At 38.7% G+C, this 21,736-nt stretch overlaps 1 protein-coding gene across 2 annotated transcripts in view; it reads right to left on the bottom strand.

Moving 5' to 3' along the window:
- The window catches only part of PIK3C2G (phosphatidylinositol-4-phosphate 3-kinase catalytic subunit type 2 gamma), a 241,159-nt gene that overhangs the window by 96,530 nt on the left and 122,893 nt on the right, over positions 1–21,736 (bottom strand). For both annotated transcript variants that reach the window (XM_040968303.1, XM_040968311.1), the window contains one exon: positions 468–648. In XM_040968303.1, coding sequence (XP_040824237.1) covers positions 468–648 — 181 coding nt within the window. The remainder of the gene's footprint in view (positions 1–467; positions 649–21,736) is intronic.

Below are 21,736 nucleotides of genomic sequence, written 5' to 3'. Positions count from 1 at the left end.
AGAAGCTGGAACTGAAAATAGAGCTTGAATAAACACGGGCACTTGGACAGATGTTAGTGTCTGTAGCAGGATTTTATCCACTGCCCTGAATACCCACCCCCTACAACATCCTTCAAAATGTAATTATTGTTTGGAAAATGTAGACCTTGTTTGACCTTGTTTGTAAACTTTCTCCCATTAATCTGTGTTGAAATTGTTTCATCAGGACTTTTGAGCCAAACTGTCTGGAAGCTTCTGGTCTTGTCAGATGTTTCCTGTGTGCTACACATCTGTTCAGATCAAAAGCCAAACCCTGGTGACAGACATTAAGTTCAGGATGAAAACAAAAAAATCTTGATTAGCACAATTGATTTAGGTGTCTTCTACTTTAGTATAGTGAAGAAATTTGCTTTCTAAGCTATGAAATTAAAAGGCAATTGAACCAAAGTGAGAAAAAACATCATCTAAAGATTGATTTCTCAACAAACCTGTCGTTGAGGGTCACTGGCCGACTTGACTTTTGCCCCAATATCTCCCAGGATTCTGATAAGTTTCCTCTCCTTGGAAAATTCATCACTCAAGGCTTTTCCTGCACAGAACTGGAGAGCAGCCAATAATTTCTGATACCAGCTTTTGAAATAAGCTTCATATTGTGCATTCTTTAGGAGCCTGAAGGAAAAGAGAGAAAAAGAATACTTCTATCTAAAGCTCATTTTTAAACCACTTCCAGAACAATAAGCACATTTCAGACTGATCTCTATTTGGTCTAACAGTCCAGAATGGGGGAAATGTTGTTTATTTGTTGGTGATCATCAAGCTCCGTACGATAGTTAATGAGATTCCAAGAGTAAAGAATCAATAAGAGACCTGCCTTTTCTCATTTCAATTAACAATGTGCCAATTTTTGTTATTAAAGATCTTCACTCTGAAACCATCACATTTAAAGATGCGTATTTTGACACTAAAAATGAACAAAAGAGTTTTAGGCATTATCGATGACTGATATCATACTGTGTTTCAATCAAGTCTACTTTTTTCTTCTTTCCTTGCTATGATAATATTCCTATACTGACCCCACAATTATTCTTTATCTAGTCCTTCCCCTGTGTAACCAGGGGGCAGATATTAAAGGGATGGATTTAGTTTCGTGCATACATGAGCTCAAATCATAGTTTGACAACTTGCAGGCTACTTAGCTAGGCTGAGGTTTCATTTCTTCATTGTTAAATGAGGTAATAGCTCTTGACTTCACAGAGTTGAAAGAACACAGAAGGAATAACACATTCAGAAGCACTTAGCATGATCCTAAGTACCAGGCAGCCTATGCATGTCTTGCATCCTCCCTCAATCAATTTCTGCCTGAGTCTGGCAGGCTGCTCATGTTGTGTGCGTGAGAGGCACACGGCATGAACGAGTAAGAGCACTGTGCAAGATAATGGACCGGGGATGGATATTTGACAAGATAATGGAACAAGGACAGTTATTAGTTGGCTATGTGACAATTCTACTGTGGTCAAAATAATTCCGATATGCCAAGGTTTACTTTCCATTATAACTTTAAACATCATAATGGTATGAAAAAAAAGGCTAATTCCTTTGAATCTTACTCTTTGTCAGATTGATACTTTTCATAATAACTGGTTTTCAATTTTTCCCTTTTCTGAACAAGAACAAGCATTCAAAGAATTAAGAAAATTATAAGAATGGAATATTTATACAGAATAAAAAAAGCAGGTTTGGGAGCACAATAGCCAAAACATATGTAGATACCTTTCTGCATTATTCAATTTGAATCTCTCCCCACTATATACTATATCATAATATTCTAATTATGTATTATTTTAAAAGCTTTATTTAATTATTCAAAGGACAGAGTGACAGAGAGAAGAGACTAAGGGAACTACCATTCCACTTGCTTCTCAAATGTTCGTTACAGCCAGGTCTGAGCCAAGCTAACCTAAAGCCAGGAGTCAGGGACCCAAGTACTATCAACTGCTGCCTTGGAGTATACATTAGTAGCGGGCAAGAGCACAAGAACAGCCAAGACTATCACCAGTATTCACCTCCGGGATGAAGGCATCCCAAGTAAAAGTTGAACCGACTGTGTCACAATGCTGACCCCATTCCTACACATCGAAGGTGAAGTTCAGCTGCATCGAGATGGCATTGTTCCAGGTGAGGACCTGTGCACGTAAAGCAAATCCTCTGACAACACTTTTATTTTCTCTTTTAAATGCAGACAGTGTATGAGACAGTACTTCTTATTTCTAATAAGCACTTAGACAAACAAAAAACCTCAAGAGGGTGAATATGTATAACAGGAAAAATACACTGGTGTTTCAAAAAGTCCATAGAAAATGGAATTAAAAGATACACTTTTTTTGGTTTAAAAATGTCAACATCTATTTATAGCTTTATTGTTTTCATTTTCCATGAACTTTTTGAAGTCCCCTTGGATGCCCTATTGTACCTGGTTATTTTCAACGTAAGAATAGTAAAAAATGTTTGCTATTCCTCCTTATGAATATACTTGGTGTAATAATAAATTGTAACATTTGGGGGTGGCTTGCTCTATGCTGTGTCTGTGTGGCAGGTGGGCACTGTTGCACAGCAATGTTAAGGTTCTGCCTGTGCTGTGCCACGTGTGAGCGCTGCTACAGATCTTGCCCGCTCTGCTTCTGATACAATTCCCTGTGAAGGTACACTCTCAGAGGCAGCGTGTGATGCCCGTGTCCTGGGGTTCCTGTCACCGATGAGGGAGCCTGCTGCTGCATGGAGAAATTGACATCCGTCAGTTATGCAGGGAGGGCTGTGATAAGGCCCCATTTTACAGTCTACTGAGCTTCAGTGAAAGGTCGAATACTTAGTGCATCCCATTATCAGTCCTTATGAACTTTGATACAAATGGAATATTGGGTCACTCATTTAAAAAAAAATAAAACTACACCAGGACAGAAAAATATATCCACAATTCTTCTATAGGCATGATATCCACCAAACTTCCATAAGCATGATAAAAAGAATGTTGTTTGCCACAGATGTAATAAGCACCTTTAAAATAGTTCAAGAAATAAAAGATTTTAGGATGGGGGTCACAGAACTATCATTGGTTCATATTCGTATTCTTATTTATGATTCTATCAAAATAGATTTTTTTAACGAACAATGTATTGGATTTTCTGTATTTGTTCAAAATAAAGCAGAGCAGAGGAGAACTGCAAGGAGAACATGAGACCATGTGCAAAATATACAAAAGCTAAGAAAGCTCGGTGCATTCTGTTGTGAATATTTCATCCAAACTCTACCCCCTGCCCAGATGCCAAGCTTTCGTGTTCTCCTGGTAAGGTCTGGTTCAAGCTCCGTGGCTTCTTACTCAACATGCAATGAGTTTGCTTTTGCACATGGTAGAATTTAAGCTTGGTGTGTTAGCGGTGATCATGTGAGACCATACATCCCACTCTTGTGTCTTTTGGCACCGACATCCTCACGGACAAGAGAAATGAACACAACTTAATTTTTCACAACCCAAGTTGGACCACACAGTTTTAGGTGGAAGGTAACTCAAGAGTTGTGTCAATGACCTGCCCTGGAAGGAGCCGGTAAACTCCTCATGCTGTGTGTTTTGCCTGTTGCCTCTGTTGAAGAGCCTGCAGAAAACAGCTGCCTTCTCTTCCCTTGAACATCACAGAAATCTTTTCTAAAAGACACTTGCAGCTTGGGAGAAGCAGTTTTGCTTATGCCAAATAAAACACTTAAAACAGAAAATTAAGGTCAAAAGTCTAGGGTGTATGAAGTAAAACAATGCATTGAAAAAAAAGCTGCGTTTTTAAGATGCAGGCAACATGACTGCACAAACTGTGAGGCCAATGTCAACATACCAGAGCTCTGTTTATTCGAGTGCCTGTAAGATGCAGCTGTGATTCAGTGTGTTGTTATTTTGCACACAAGCTTTAATGCCTTTTAAATCAGAAGTTATGACAACATGAAAATGAGGATTAATGCATGTAATCTAGATGATTAAAGACAGTTTGAACAGTGTTAAGTATAATAGGCAGAAAACAAGAGGGAAGGAAACAGAACTGAAGTGAAAATTCATTTACCATGAAGGCATGGGCCTGAATTAAGTAGGCTGGGGAAGACTCAGATCCCTAGGACAGCACACCCCCCGGCTGGCACGAAGCAGGACTGAGGCATGAGGCTTCAGCAGACTGGTACACAGGAAGGAAAGGAAGCATCTAGAACATGAGATCTGCAGGTGTGTTCAAGCACTCTTGTGCAGACGAAAGCTGAGCTCCAATATCTAACTGTAAATTTAAAAACTTCAGTGTTAAGAAATAAATGATGTATGTCTCCCTTTTTTTTTTATTCCAAGGAAGCCTGTATACTCACATCGCTTGCCACTTCATTTGCAGCATCTCGCTACAGGCAAGCATATATTTCTCTAGTCTTTGTTTTGCTATATGGGTTGTTTGGGTCAGTAAAATGGAGAAGCAAAAATTATGGGTAGCTGCGTATCTGTGCAGGGACCTTCAATGTGCGGCTGTGGTTTGGTTAATGCCTCTTGCTCGTCTGGTTCTGAAAAGCTGCAGGACTCTTGGAATAAGAAGGTGATGGGGAATAGACTGTGCAGAGTTCCAGGGAGTCAAGCCAGACATGTCAGGAACCGGTGTGTTGCACAAGTAAGAAACACATCTTGGTTGCAATTCCTCCCTGAAATTTGGCACTGTCTGTTGCTGAAAACTGATGAATATGCTAAATTCATGTTCTCTTTTTGTTTTTTTTCCCCTTGTTTATTTGAATTGCCTTTAGAATATGGAACATATGTTTTCAACATTTCCAGCGGTCACTCTCAGGATATTTTGGGGGAAATTTAATTACTGAAAATAAACAAAAGACCTCAGAAGTCACGTCTGATGAATTAGATGAGTGATCAATTTGAATGTACCATTTCAGTTCAAGGAACTATAAAAGTAATAAAAATGCCTTTCTTTCATGAATCATAAAATGTCTCAAGGGGTATTTCAAAATGATTTGATGCGGTTCATTTGGACACGTAGATTCCATTTTACTACTGAAATGTTATTGTTATTTTATTACTGCTAACATACTTCTTGGTTCATTTAAAAGTGTGAATAGGCCCATGTACCATCTGTTGCTTGGTTCAAGCCAAAAGTTTGAGTATCTGATATGAAATTCTGAGCAAAACTGTTTTACTAATGTTTGAAATGAATCTATGGCAAGATTTTTTAAGGGATTGCAAAGCAAGGGTCTAAATAAATGGATTGGGGCCTGGTGGCTTGGCTTAGCAGCTAAAGTCCTAGCCTTGAACATGCCAGGATTCCATTTAGACACCAGTTCTAATCCCGGCAGTTCCACTTCCCATCCAGCTCCCTGCTTGTGGCCTCGGAAAGCAGTTGAGGACAGTGCAAAGCCTTGGGACCCTGCACCTGTGTAGGAGACCTGGAAGAGCTCCTGGATCCTGGCTTCGGATTGGCTCAGCACTGGCTGTTGTGCTCATTTGGGGAGTGAATCATCGTACGGAAGATATTCCTCTCTGTCTCTCCTCTTCTCTGTATAATCCGACTTTGTAATGAAAATAAAATAAAAATCTTAAATAAATAAATAAATTGAGGGTAGTAAAGGAAAGAGTAAATGTCACTGCCCTTGGAAACTAAGATGTCAGCTCTAATGGCAACAACTGAAGACTAGCATGGACGATATGGGTCAATGGCTTTGGGTGAAGAAGCTACCTTTCCTTGTAGCCTGAGGCAAGCTCCCCAGACCAAAGACTGAAGAAAAGACACAGAGATTCTATACTCTAAAAGTTTCAGAAAAACACACACAAGTAATTGACGCTTAGCTAACTCTTCAAGGCTCATTTGAAGATGGACTGATTGTCTATAATACAATAAGCATCATTTTGGTACCAAAAAAAGAATCTTCCAAAAGTTCATGGAAAACACATATTATGAAAAAGTAAAAAAGTATGCATAGATTTCAACTAGTTCTTTTGTACCATAATAAGCATTTTCTATTTCATTTTCACTAACTTTTGGAAGTATGCTCATATTTAATGACACACTTACATAGTATTAATCTCAGTGCAAACTAGCCACAGGAGGTATACTGTTTGTGTCCACACTTGTAATCAGGATTCTTGTTATACAGTAATGTTGCACTCCTAGGATCTTGTGAAAACTATGAAGCAAAATATGATGCTGGCAAAGTAAATTTCCCTGAAGGTTACAGAATCTGTGAGAACAAACTGGAGTTCCTTCCACTCGCCTCACTAAGTGGCATGGTTAATGCAGCAGCCCACAGGGAAATAAATAAACCCTCTTCTAGTCTACTCACTAGTGTTCGTCTTCTCCCATATTAAATATTATGAATAATGTGATTTCAGAGCAGAAATCATGTCTTCCTCTTTCCATCCAAGATATACTTACTACCTTAACATAAGTTAGTTTATTCATCGTTCTCCTAAATTAAGCACCAAGCTGTGACGAGGTGGTATTGAGCTCTCTTGGCTCCCATCAATATATTCCATATGTTTGCTAATTCTAAAAGAAAGTAAAAGAGGTAAAATTTTAGTTCTGGGCAGATGTTGGAAGTAAAAAGCATCTGTAAGGCCCTCTTGTCTTCCAAATGCATTTTCTATCTCTCCTTTTCTCCCGTCACTGATTCCCCAAGGATATATCTGCATCTAATGACCTTGTGCCAAAGGCTCCACCTTTGGCACTTGTTTTCTCCTCTCATGTTCTGATCTCCAAGTTAACCTTGTTATTCTTGGTATTGTTAAATGTGTATCCTCAGTATAAGGTATAGCCATGTGGTTAGGGAGAAATATTGCATGACCACAGAGCTCTAAGACCACAGATCATCACTCACCTTAGTTAGCTGAGGGAATTGAACAATTAAGGACCTCTCCTAAGGATGTTTTATCAGAAGCAAGAGTTATTTTTTGTTATTGTTAGAAAACAGAGACAGAGAGAAAGAGAAAGAGAATCATTCACCTACTGGCTCCCCAGATGTTTGCAATGGCCAGGGCTGGGTCAGGTTGAAGCTAGGAACCACAGCTCCAACATCGGTTGCAGGAATGCAAAAATTTGGACCATTTTTGCTGCTTTTCTCAGGTTACTTGTTAGGCAGTTGAGTTAGAGATAGAACAAATCAGCGCCCACACGAGATGGCAGAGTTGCAGTTTTTGCCAACTAAGCCATGACGTTAGCCTCAGAAACCAGAATTTAAATATTTCTCAGAGCTGTTTGCACAGTATCATGGTTTGGGTTTTGGAAAACACATGATACATAAATTGGGGAGGTTCCTCCCTATTTATATCAACATTCCTACTTTTATGATTCTCATTTCTACTGTGTACAATGTAGGGATTGGTGAGTTCCACTGGGAAACTTTCCAGTTTTGAGGCTCCAAAATTTTAAGGTTTCATGAAACTATCCAGCCATGAGTCATCCAAGCTTTTCCCCACACATTAGCTGTGGTTATTGATTCATTCTATCTTAGGAACAAATTATTGGGATTCACACACATGCATGACCCACCCAAAGTCAGCAAACCAGGGATTCAATTCAAAGTCATCTCACTGTAAAACCTTTATCATCATCTTCAGCTACCTTATGATCAGTTAGCTTCAGATTTAACTGCAATATTGAAATCTTTTTGTGTCAATTTCCTACCATATTTTCCTTTACTGTTTCTTTTGATTCATGTTCCCCAGCCCCCTAGGTCTCAACCTGTCTTCTTTTCTTCCCAATAGTTCCTCAATTTATTTTGTCTTGTTCCTGCTCCCTAAAAAATGCTTGACAAAACTCCACCTTAATGTTTTCCTTTCTTCTTATTAAAAAAAAATCAATTAAGTAATTTGAAAATAGGAGATGGGTGTGGGAGATGGGATGAACGAGTAAGAGGGCAAACACAAGCATCCATTTGCTATTCATACCAATGTGCCAGTGGCAAGACTGGGCTAGAACCAGGAGCCTGGAACTCCAGCTGAGTCTCCCACATGGATGGCAGGGACACAAGGACTTGAGTCATTACTGCTGCTTCACAGAGTCTCCATTAGTAGGAAGCCAGACTCAAGAGCCAGAGCTGCAAACCATACCTAGCACTCCAGTATGGAATGCATATGTCATAATCAGTATTTTAAGTTCGGACTGAATTCTCTCTCATATACACACATGAAGAGCTTGTTATCCTAAACTTGTTTTGTGTAAGATATGCATCAGCAGGAATATTTCCCCCCTTTCTTATTCTGCATAAAGGACAAAAAAAATATGGAATCTAATTTGACAATGCATCCTTTCCTGGCTTGAAAAAAATGGGATCAATGCTAAGTTTAAAGGTTCTGGTTTTCTGTGTTTCATTTAGACAAGTCACAGCATTGAGCTGTATTGGAGACATGGAAAGGTGAGGAAGCTATATTGAAAGAAACAGACTGATTGCACTTGGGAACCTAAGAATCCTGATGAAGAGTACAGGAAGCGACCAATATACCTTAAGCTATCCTCTCTTAATTGGCTCTGATTCCAAATCATCACAGAAAACAAACAGGGGAGTCTCTCACATCAGCACATGTGCCTTAATAAAACCAGTTCTGTTTAGCATCTAATGAATGCTCAAGCCCACACTTGTGTGGAATTTGTAAGTTAGTCCAGTAAATATCTAGATTTTTCTTACTGTTCGAAAATATGGTTCTGAATTGAGTTCCAATTTTGGTCCATTTCAGTATCTAATTTTTTTCTTGAATACATGCATAGCAACTTTAAAGGCAGTGTAAGCATCTTTTTCATAAACTTTAACAAAATTTCTTTTAACAGCAAAGCAATTCCTTTGCTGTATGAATGTTTCATAAGAATAGCAACCTAATAATAAAAATCCTCTTTAGCTCTCTGCCTTTTGTTCTTGCATAGCCCTCTGGTGAACACTGGATAATCATCATATTGTGCAGCGAACAGTTTCATGCATTTGAACCCAGCCGGAGGGACAAGCTTACAGGTGGAAGGCAAAGTCGGCTTTGAAAATATCTGGCTTTTCCCGGAACCTCTGCTTCAAACCACAGCCGGGACCCCTGCTTCACCCTTCATTTCTGGGACTCACAAACAGCGTGGTTTATTCTGTAAAGATATTAAAGGTTCCCTGGGATATTATCTGTAAGATTTACAGTTGTGTTTGATGTCCAGAGAAAGTTTCTGGGACATTCTTGTTTAGCGTCATCAAAGAACTTGTCCCTGAAGGGGGGCCAGTACCGTGTAATCCTATTCCTTTCAGAAACTCAATAAAGACTCAGGAGTGCTCCATGGGGTCTCCCCAATTCAACGGGCTACTTTTCTGTGGACTTTATTATTTGTTGCTGTTGTCTTGGCTGTACTTTATCGATAGGGATGACTATCTAGTTCATGAAATCACACCGACTTGGGAGGAGCACCAGACACGTTTCATGTCCATGGGCTCTGAATGACTGCATGAGCGATTGCACAGCTCCAATCTGACTCTCGTTAGCAAAATGGTGATAATATGCCTATCCTGTCAGCAAACCCATGTTTCTGTTATGCACTGAATTGTGTCTCTTCACAGTTCCTATGGTGCTGAGGTCCAGACTTGGACATGGTGGTGAAGCCACTGGTGAGGATACTCTTCATAGCTATGGATTCCAGGTGCGTGCCAGTGTAGGCCCTGGCAGCAAGTGGCAGCAGCTCAAATAGTTGGCTCCTATCCACCCATGGGAGAGACCTGGACAGAGTTCCTGGCTCCCCAGTTTTGGCCCAGTCCGTTTCCTGGAGGCCCTGGGGAGTAAAACAGTGGATGGGGGGTGGGGTACTCTCTGTGTTTCAAATAAATACATTAATGAACGTTGAAATTTATGTTTTGAAGCTACAGTACCTGGGTGGCTATATTTTGAGCTAAGACCTTTAGGAAAGTACAGGTGAAATGAAGCCGTAGAGTATAGCCTTATTCCAACAGGGCTCATTTTCTTTCGGTAAGAATAGATGCGCCAGGAGAGCTCCAGCCTGGGAAATGGCCATATGAGCATAAAGGCCGAGCAAGTCTGTTGAGGCGTAACTAGAACTCAACCCTGCAAACGAGCTGAGCTAGAACTTCCAGTCCCCAACTCTGAGAGAATGAATGTCTTCTCTTTAAGTCACTCAGATTGTAGTGTTCTATGTAACTCTAGCTGAACTATCTACTTTCTAACTTAGGAAGTATTGCTTGCAAGTCAGACCTAAACATACATGTCTATGTCATATATGAAGATTTCCTAAGGCACTGGAACCTTGCCGTAATGTAGTTAATCAGCGTTTTCCTCAATACCAGCTGCTTCACCCAAATCACCAACCCCCATGAATGGAATTGTAAGCCTTCTATTTCTTAACCAAAAATGTGGTCATACCATCCTTGATTGTTCTGTAATTACTGTCCCCAACATCAAATACGTTGCCACCTCTTATTACATTTCCCTTCTAAACGCCTCTCACATCTAATTTCATTTCTGTGTCCTGCTGACAGAATTTAATTGAAGCTTTCGTTTCTGGAATCTTCTGGTACTTGATTTCTGCATCATCTTAGCTTTGCCTTATCTCCCTCAAATTAGTCTTCTTCGTGTAGACAAAATGCAATTCTAGCAATGAAAACCAGTGGGGTTTTAGAATGCACGGTGGGAACTTTTGGGGACCATGCAGAGCACTGCACCATTTTTTTCGTCCCCTTTGTCTGTAGAGCTCGTCTCTCATCGTGCAGGTTCTTCCATTTCCAACATAAAGCACTGGGTGGGGAACTTGTAACTCGCCCTGCTTTTTCAAAGGTTACAGAGACTTTTACACTGTCCTATCTCATTTTGAGATGGTGTTTCCATGGAGATTGGGGAGGTGAGAGGGACCGTGCCCCTTTGTCTTTAATGTTCAACTTCCTGGTTAAGCTGATGAGATAATTTTTGTATTCATTGTTCTTTCCTGTCCCAACCATCAGTATTTTTATCACTCTAATTTTTTGTTTAGTTTTTTTCTTCTAAATTCTTCAAGGGGAGGATTATGACTTTATACTCCTGAAGTCTTACAAAGTTTCTAATAACAGAGTAAATTTTTGATTATTATGTAGATTATGTGAAAATATTTAAAACATTTTTTGAAATCCCTAAAATATGCATTGAAAATGGGTTAATGATTAATAAATATTATCTTACTGAAATTGGTTGCTTGCATTTGTTGTTTAAAATTCTTTTAAGATTTTTTTTTAAACCTTAATTTTTATTGGAAAGGCAGATATACAGAGAAGGAGAGACAAAGATCTTCCATCCACTGATTCATTCCCTAAACAGCCACAATGGTTGGAACTACACCAATCTCAAGCTAGGAGCCCAGAGCCTCTTCTGGGTCTCCCGTGCAGATGCAGGGTCCCAAGGCTTTGTGCTGTCCTAAACTACTTTCTCAGGCTTCAAGCAGGAAGCTGGATGGAAAATGGGGCCGTTGGGATTAGAATTGGTGCCCATATGGGATCCTGGCATGGGCAAAGTGAGGACATTATCCACTAGGCTACCACACTGGGCCCTGTTGCTTAGAATTTTAAAATAGGAGACCGGGGCCCAGAGCGATAGCATAACAGCTAAAGTCCTCACCTTGCACACACCAGGATCCCATATGGGCACCGGTTCTAATCGCAGTGGCCCTGCTTCCCATCCAGCTCCCTGCTTGTGGCCTGGGAAAGCAGTCGAGGATGGCCCAAAGCCTTAGGACCCTGTACCCACATGGTTGAAGCTCCTGGCTCCCGGCTTTGGATTGGCGCAGTACTGGCCGTTGAGGTCACTTAGGGAGTGAATCATCAGATGGAAGATCTTCCTCTCTATCTCTCCTCCTCTGTATATCTACCTTTACAATAAAAATATATAAATCTTAAAAAAAAAATAGGAGACTGAAGCAATCTTATTACTCATTCTGCAATCCTAAACCCCTATTCAGCTAGATTTTTGTATGGTATTTTCCAATTTCCAAAAGTTTTTCACTTATGCATATATTTTAAATGTATTTAATAACATGATTTCAAAACATTTATTTACATTTGGGAATTTTCAAACACTCCAACAGCACTAGAGATCCTGTTATGTGTTGTTCCATGAGGACTCAGATCAGGTAAGTTTATCCACAAAGCAGTTTTCTATGAGATAATCCATCACTTAGAATGGGATTGCTTTTCATTCTAGCAAGGAAAAGTACAAATGTAAGGAAATTGATTTTTGTGTGTATGGAGGCTAACATGAAATACTAAGGCATTAGAGATTATTTCTAACTTATAAAACTTGGTTGCAATAAGGTTATTTTCAAAACAGCCTGGTACTGGCACAAAGATAGACATGTGGACACATGGAGCAGATGGAAATCCTACAAATTAATTTACCCAAGTTTTGACAAATGAGCTAAAATCAATCCCTGGAGAAAGAACATTCTCTTCAACAAATGGTGGTAGAAGAATGAAACAAGATCCCCACTTTTACTCCATACAAGTCAGCTCTCAGTGATCAGATACTTCAACCTGATACCATCAAATTACTAGAGAAAAACATTGAGAAACTCTGCTAGGATTAGCATAGGCAAAGACTTCTTGGAAAAGACCCCAGAAGCACAGGCAATAAAAGCAAAAATAGACAAATGGGATGACATCAAGCTAAGAAGCTCCCATACTACAAAGGGAGCACTCAACAAAATGAAGAAACCGACAGGGGAAATATTTTCAACTATGCAGCTGATAAAGGATTAGTACCAGGGGTCTACAAAGAGCTCAAAAAACACAATAAAACACAAAATCCAGTTAAACAAGGGCAAAGCACATGAACAGGCGTTTGTTAAAGGATGAAATCCAAATAGCCAACAACGGCATTAGAAAAAGAAAAAAATGCTGATGATTACCAGTCATCAGGGAAAGGCAAATAAAAACCACAATGAAGTTTCACCTCACCATAGTTAGAATGGCTATTCTTCAAATACGTACATACAGACAGACAGACATGCTGGCAAGGGTGTGGGGAGAGAGGTACACTAATATACTAATGATGGGGCTGTAAATTAGTGCAATCATTAAGGAAGAAAATATGAGTTTCCTCACAAATTTAAAAATACTTCCGCTGCATGATCCTGAGAATTTACCCAAATGAAATTAAATCAGCATGCGAAAGAGCTCTTAGTATTGCCATGTTTGTTGCAGTCCGATTCATATAAGCTATGGAACCAACTCAAATGTCCATGAACTGATTAATGGATAAAGACAATGAGTATAGACACTCTGTCCAATACTACTCAGCCATAAAAGGAAGAAAATCCTCTGTTTTGCAACTGGAAAGCATTATGCTTAATGAAATAAGTCAATCCCCAAAAGACAAATACATGCCTTCTTAGATATGCTGTAGTTAATACAGAATGCAAAAAAAAAAAAAAAAAAGGAAAGGAGTCAAACAGACATTTTGCAATATGTATTGTTATTTTTAGGCCTTGTTTACTCCTGTGGAACTGTGGTCTTTTTTTCCTCATGAATGCTATGGTTAATGTTGCATTAATAGAGGGAAATTATGTTTTAGAAAAAGTAAAGAAACAATGAAAGGAAGGAAAGAATGAGATGGAGGGAGGCATACAGGAAGGGAGGATAGCATATTATCTTCTTAGAAATGTATCTATGAAATATATAAAATCTGTCCTATCTGTATTAATAGAAATTTAAAAGGCTAATTCCCAAAATGTATTTCATGCTTTCAATTCAACTATTTGAAAGGCAGAGAAACAGAGACCTCCCTTCTGCTCATTTACTCTCAAAATGTCCCAGAATCCAGGCTGAGTCAGGCTGAATCCAGGAGTTAGCATCTCGATCCAGGTCTCCCAATTAGAAAACAGACACATAACCACTAAGTCCTTCAGGGGCTGGCTCCCAGAGTGTGCATCAGCAGGAGGCTGCAAGTGAGGTGCCCTGGAAGCCAGCACTGCGCTGAGATTTCAGAAACAGGCCTCTACATCACTACGTCACCTCTGTAAGAAATGACCACCACCTCTCCGAGAAATGTAGATTGACTGCTACCAATAATGTGGGAGTAAAAATAGTGCCCGACCACAAAGCCTAATCTTGCTAAATGTGAGCAGCCATTTCAATGTTAAATTGTTTAATGTGCAACAAGCAGAGAAGTAAGGGAGGGCATCTCCCCTAATTAAAGTGACCTGTAATAAACTATGGTTGGCTTTTAATCTACTAGTATCAAATTATTAATTCGCTCAGCTTTAGAAACAAGGCTTTCACATTTTGGATCATCACATTATTTCATCCTCGGTGAGACCTTCCCTTCTTAATTATCGTTTAAGAAAAAATTCAAGAGCTTTAATGAGATTCTTTCTTTGTCTGTGGAAGCATCACTGGAGATTGGATGAGTGTGCTCAAAGGGCAGAAAACTGAGACTGCTTTGAAATTAATTGGTTAACTTTTTTCTTTCCTGAGCAAAAGGAAAAAAAAATATACACTTGGCTCTTCGCATTTCTTAGACAATGCTATTTACTCATATCCAGATTAAAAAATATTGAATTATGAAACATTTAGATGTTCTACACTTGAAACAGATCTTCCCTAAAATAGTATTTTCCTTCACTAACCAAAAATTCATTAAGACAAATGACACATTGCCTATCTCAATTTTGCATTTTTAACTTTGCTTCTGCCCTTTAAAATCATAGGACAAAATAATTGCTTTTTGTAATCTTTTCTATCCAGATGTTAAGAATTTTTAATTCCATTAGTCTCTTACATAAGTGTGCCCTGAGATCGCTGGTACGGGCAGCGTCAGACACTCTGGCATTCCATTGTCTACACATTTCCAACAGTTTCATTGGGGAGTCCATCTTTTGTTTGGAAGCAGGAAGGCCCGTTGCATTGTACCTCCGCATCTGGATATGGTAGACCCCAGGACTCCATCTCTATACACTTCACAAATGGGAAAACAGAGTGAAAGGACAAATTGTCGAGTTGTTTTCTTTACCATGATTTGTGCAAAGTTGTACATAAATAATTTGGCAAGAAAGAATTTTTTTTTTATCATTCCAAGGTAAACTCTGCTTCATGCCCTTGCTCAAGGTGCCATTTCTCAGTCTTGGATTTATACCACTGTGTCACTTAAAAGGGTTTGGAAAGGTCTGAATCATTTTAGAAAATGTTAAATATAGGCCTCTTCCAGAGCATGCTAAGGAGCTATAGTAGAGCTTACATGTTGTGGAGGTATTAATGGCTGTGTGACATATTTGTTAGTAAATTGATCATTTAGCAAAGCGCCTAGTGAAGGCTTCAATTAATATCTACTCAGGTGTGACAATAGTTGCACATGATGCTCTTACATTCAGTTTGAATGCAAACTTATATTCCATTTAAGAAGAACTTTTAGTTACAATGTTGCTCATTTTGCCAAGAATCTTTTGCCAAACATGAGCCAATGGGACATTTAAAACATTTGTTAATGTAAATAACTCCTCAGCTGCAACTATTTCTTACTCGGATGCTATTTATCCAACACAATTTAATAAAAGCAATCGAGCAGAATGGTAGAAGTATTTTCCAAATGTTCAAAATAAATATGGTTTACAGATTCAATCAACTTAAGTAACTGCAGTCGGTATTATGTCACTGTCAAAATCTCTGACAAAACAGCTGTTCTGATAGCATCACAGCAAGCATAATCATGGCAAGAACAAGTGCAGTGAATGAGGTCAAGGTGCCACTCTAAGGCCAATAGAATCAATTCAGCAGGCACTGCACAGTGGTCACACTGTTACCGATACAGTTCAATACGTCACATCATTCCTTACTCTCTGTACCTCACAGTTGCACTATGAATGTATCTCTACTTGACCCTAATTGTGGGCTTTACTGTTTTCAAGATATGACTTGAATTGATTGAACAAGCAAACAAGCAGCAGCCAGGGGCATCAACCGGAAGTTGCCATCGAAGGCTTCACACCACACAAACGGTCCTTGGACTGTTTTCACACAGAATATTTTCATACAAAATACACATTGCGTCCAAAAGTACACTGTGTATTTTATGACACCTATGTTAGTACTTGTCAGGTTTGTGCAGTTTTAGAAAGACTACTTATCTGCTTCAGTGTTTGTGCATATATGTGACATTTACAACAACAAAAAAATCCAGAAATACAAGTTGTTTAATTAGACTCTACAGACATGATTAAAGAACAGATAGAAATTCTGTTTAAATCTGTAAATGCAATACACATTTTAAGAAAAAACTTAGCCAAACCCTTAACAAGTACAGCCAAAAGGAAAGCAAATCTGATGTCTCTAACAAATGCTGTTGGGATAATTGTATATCACTTGCAGAAGAAATAAGACCCCACATTTTATCTAATACAAACATCAGTTCCAAATGGATCAAAACCTAAACATACACCAAGAGACCAGCACATTGATACAGGAAAATGTAGGGAACATTCTACAGGATGTAGGCAAAGGCAGACTTCTTAGAAAAGTCACCAATAGCACAAAGCCAAAATATAAAAACTGGACCACATCAAACTAAGAAGTCTCTGCACAGCAAAGGAAATGATTAACAAAGCAAATGGAGAACCAATAGAATGGGAGAAAATCTTTGCACACCACACAACAGAAGGGGACTAATACACAGGACTGTCAAAAAACAATAGCAAAGCAAACTACTGTGTTAAGAAATGGGCAAAGGAAGTTAAGCAGGCATTTCTCTTAAAGAACAAATTCAAAACCCTAACAGACATATAGAAAAATGCTCACATTATAGGAAAAAGCAAATCTACCTAATTCCAGTGAGAATGGCCTTCATACAGAAATCAAATAACAACAACTGTTGGCACTGATGTGGGGAAAAGTTAGTCTACTTCATTGCTGGTGGGAGAGTTAACCAGTGCAGCCACTATCTAAGTCAATATGGTGAATGCTCGGACAACTGAGAACTCATCGACCACCTGACCCAGCTATCCAGTGTCTGGGGATGTATTCAAATGAAATGAAATCTGCATGAAAGAAAGTGATCTGCAAATCCAGATGCCTGTCAACAGACAAATGGATATATAAACGTTGATACATCTGCCCTATGAAATACCACATAGTCATCTAAAAGAAGCAAATCCTACCATTTGCAACAGAATGGTTCCAACTGGAGATCAGTATGATTAGTGAAATAAACTAGCCACAAAAGAACAAATATTACATGCTCTCTGATGGAAGACAGCCTTCGTGTAAAGTACAGAATAGAGACAATCAAGTATATACACATATCCTCATAGATAAATGGAGATTAACATGCCACAAGATACGATGCAGTGTCTCTGCTCCTGAATAAAAGTGGGACTCGTAACGAAACATTTAAATACACATTTGCAGTATGATACCAGACTTTCTGCCTTTGAATGTGTCATGCCATGATACACTTAAATAGTGGAAAGTTAAACCTTTTAACTGTTACTAAGCAACTATAGTATTGTTACAATATGGGGGGAAAAGGACAGAAAAACCGGCAGAGAGGAGGGGGAGGGAGAAATGACTATAACTACAAAACTGTATCACGGAAATTCATTTTAAAACACAAAAAAGTTTTCCCATACTCACACTCTGAAAAAGTTCCAAGGAGTTTTGTGGAAAAAATCACTTGCTCTAGTGTATGTAACCATTTAATGTATTTATAATAGCTATACAGTAGCCATGGTGACCCTGATGACTGCATGGTGACCCAGAAGTGGTGGTGATCGAGATGACCAATGTGCACATGTTCATGGGACTCACATCACAGTGGAGGGCGGTGAGGGGCAGGGGCAAATGACTGGCATAGATAGACCCATGAAGATTTACCTGATTACTGAGCTCTGGATGACACTTTTGGGATATGCAATTTGGAATTACAAAGTGTCTGCCTGAAGGCCCTGCTCCACTGGCATAGACTTTGGACTCTATCTGTGGCTTTTATCCTTGACCTCTTGTCCGGGTTTGAACACTTCCACTAACACAGCCTGTCTGGTTTTGGCTAACTCAACCCAAATGCTGGTCTCCAACTGTGTCTGTTATGATGCTGGTTGCTCCTGTGCCTGCTATTTATCCTCACTCGTTCTTACATTGATATAAATAGTGCTCTCCCAATTTACAATGTTACCAGAAGTAACATAACTAGTAATTTCCAAGGCTGATTTCGACTGTATCATTTGTTATACTGACAGATTACTTCCTGCTAGAGTGAAAGATGAGATGTTAACAGAAATGTGAGAAATAAAAAAGCAAGCCATGGGGCAGTGGCTTAGGACAACATTACACACAGTTCAAAAACATAACAATGTCAGGTTTCACAAATTGTAAATGGAGGAAGAGGAGGGAAGTGAGGAAGCAGGAAAAGAGGAGGAGCAGGGTGGCGGGGAGAGGGACTAGAGGAGAGAGACAAACATTACCATGCGGCTGCACTTTTTCTATCCCTAAAGTGTTAAGAACAGAAATTGAGGGAGTGAAAAGTGCTGATATTTGTTATTACAATAACTAGTGTGTCTAATACGACTGCTTCAGAAAGAGTCCCCATATGTGAGTTAAACGTGGATTTGTCCTTTGCTGATAAAAGGACAATCAAATACCAAAAGATAATGTAAATAGCCAAAGGTTGGAGGGGGAGATAGAGAAAGAAAATTAGGAAAGGGGTGGAGATTTGGGGAAAGTTACCAGAATAAATTAAAGGGACTAAGATGAGCATGCATAGGACAAGCATTAAGGTAACATACTCCACCTCTAAGGACATTTTAACTACAATCTGAATTGTGATTAGAAGTTTAGCACAAGTTGGAAATATTTAGCATGTCTTTGGAAAGACCACAGTTGTAAATTATCAATTCACTTTAATGAATTAGCAGTTATGGAAAAGTATTTTTAGAAAAAAAATTCCTTTCCTCCAGGGGGAGTTCACTCCTCCTTTACTTGCCATTGAAAAAAATGAATGTTTCCATTTAATCCAGACGGTGACACTTTGTTGTACGGGCATTAGAGATGCAACACTACTTGACTTACAAAAACTTTCTTTACCCGGATGGGCATTTGGCATAGAGATGTTGCTGAGGATGCTAGTATTCCATATCAGTACCTGGTTTAAATTCAGGCTCCACTTCTGATGCTCACCCCGGGAGGGAGCTGATGATGGTTTCCATAACTTGAGAGATCAGCATCCACTTGCTGGCCTGCACCTGCTATTTTGAGCACTTGAGAAACTCCTACCCACACTCTGTCTGCCTTTTAAATAACTAGAAGTCTACCTTCGCAGACTAGAGCCTCTTAGGGGTCTCCAAATCAGGAAGAACGGTTTAGGAATCGAGTCAGAACAGAAGCTACTCCTATTTCCATATGAAGCACATTTTGCACTGATTTGGAAGAAGGATTTATCCTGGTATCAGATTGAAGCAATCTGCGTGCATGATCAAAGAACATAATCAATGTTTTTTGAGGACTCCTTTGCTGACAAGACAGATGCAGAATTTACAATGCTATAATTTCAGAGAAGTAAAATCATATTATTGTTTTTTCTCTCTGTAAGGTATATTCAGTTGTTAGTGTATCCATCACGTTTTTAAAATTTCATCCAAGGAAATCAGACTGCTCCTTATCACATCAATTGATTGGTTCATTTTCTAGTTATCAAGAACACGTCTCTTCTTACACACTTTTATGTATAGTCACAAGGATATTCTTAAGATAATGGCAGTGTTTATATTTACTAGGTTTCTATGAAGTTTATTGTTTGAGAAATGAACTTTAAATTATAAATTGCTAGCATATTGTTTCTGATGACCACATAGTACTGCTCAAAGGCAATGGGATACAACAATCCTTCATACTCTGTTATTTAAAGTCAATAAAGAGTGATGACACAGTTTCGCCCTATGGTTATGCCGATCATGAACTTGAACTTACAGAACAGTGCCAGATCCACTGCACAATCAGACATAAGCACACTCAAGAATTTCCTTGAAAGCACATGAAGAATAGGTTTACAAGTTTAGATGAGGTATTTGTGACGACACGCAATCACAAGGCAGTGAACAGACTGGCTGATGTGATTACAAGAAAATGGGCAGTAATCCCTGATAGAGGGTAGCTGCTGGAATAATAAATAATGAGAAGTGATGAAAACATTTTGCACATTTCCAGGAAAGGACCTCGTGTTCAAAAGTGACCCTCAGTAAATTTTGTCTGACACTGTTTAATTGTGGTCTATTTTTTCTGAACTATTTTTATGTTAGTGTAATGTTAATACAAAAAGAATAAATTAAAGTAGGTCTCTCATACAATTCTAAGAATATAATAATATTTCCTTTCTCCCTCCTAATCTTCCTTTCCCAATTCTTTTGCTTTGCCATTCTTCTCTCCCTCCTTCTCTTCCCCTGCCTGGGTCCCTCCTGTCTTTTTTCTTTTGCTCATTTCCTTCTCTCCTTCCTTTCTGAAATAGAATTTTTAACTCACACTGAAACTAATTAAAATTTAAAAAAAAACCCTGAATCTATAGTCAAGAACTTAATATTCCACTAACTGAAAAGGTCAACAAATAAAAGTAAAGAAAAATATCTTCCTTCAGCAGTAAATTAGGCAAGGTCAACAATAACCAAATGAAAAGATGACCATTGCACCTATATGGAGAAAATTTAAAATGAACACAGATAACTAAAACTACAGGGGTATAACATTCCCAACCATTAGTTTGCCAAATGGTTTGACAAGTTTTAAAAGATATTTTCAGCAACACCAAAAAACACAAGCATTTATTTATTTTGGGAACTTACGGTTATTTTAAAATTTTAGCTCCATCATATAAGGGAGAATGTGTATTTATATTTCTGTGCCTGGCTTAGTTTAGTGAATATGATGTGCTCCAGTTGTATTAGTTTTAATCAAAATGGTAGATTTTCATTACTTCAAAAGTGAACAATATTAAATGGTAAATAGATATATATATACAATATTTTATTTGCCCATTCGTCTGATAATAGACACCTCAGCTTCTTTCATACTGTGGCTATCATGAACAATTATGCTATAATCACGGCGGTACAGGTATTTCATTAATACAATGTATTCATGCTTTTTGGGTATATACCAAGTAGTGGGATTGTCAGATCATAGGACAGATCTATTTCTAGTTGTTAAACAAATCATCCATCAAGCTGGCAACATCACACTACCTGACTTCAAAGCATACTGCAAAGTTGCAAAAAGAAAAATGAATCACATCAACTCAGCTTTTTGTATAAGAAATGTGCTCTTGTGGCCAGTATGATGGTTCGATGGCCTAACCCTCCATCCAAGTATTCACATCCCTATAGGCACTGGTTCCAGTCTTAGCTGTTCCATTTTCCATCCAGTTCCCTGCTTATGGTCTGGAAAAGCAGTAGACGATGGCCCAAAGCTTTTGGACCCTGCGCCTTCATGGGAGACCCAGAAGAAGCTCTGGTTCCTGGATTCAGATCAGCTCACTTCTGGAGATTGCATGTATTTGGGGGAGTGAACCAGTAGATGGAGGATTTTCCTCTGTCACTCCTTCTATGTATATATATGCCTTTCCAGCAAAAATAAATGAATCCTTTTTTTAAAGCAATGTGCTTTTGCATTATTCTATTAATTCTATTAAATCAGGAACTTGCAAAGTGAAAAATAGAGGTTATTAATTCCATTTGTCTCAATCGTTGGAACTTCACTCATATGTGATTGAATTAGATGAAGG

This window comes from Ochotona curzoniae, unplaced genomic scaffold (assembly GCF_017591425.1).
Source record: "Ochotona curzoniae isolate NIBS_2020 unplaced genomic scaffold, NIBS_Ocur_1.0 contig_1482, whole genome shotgun sequence".
Taxonomy (NCBI): domain Eukaryota; kingdom Metazoa; phylum Chordata; class Mammalia; order Lagomorpha; family Ochotonidae; genus Ochotona; species Ochotona curzoniae.
This window is presented reverse-complemented; position numbering and strand designations above follow the sequence as displayed.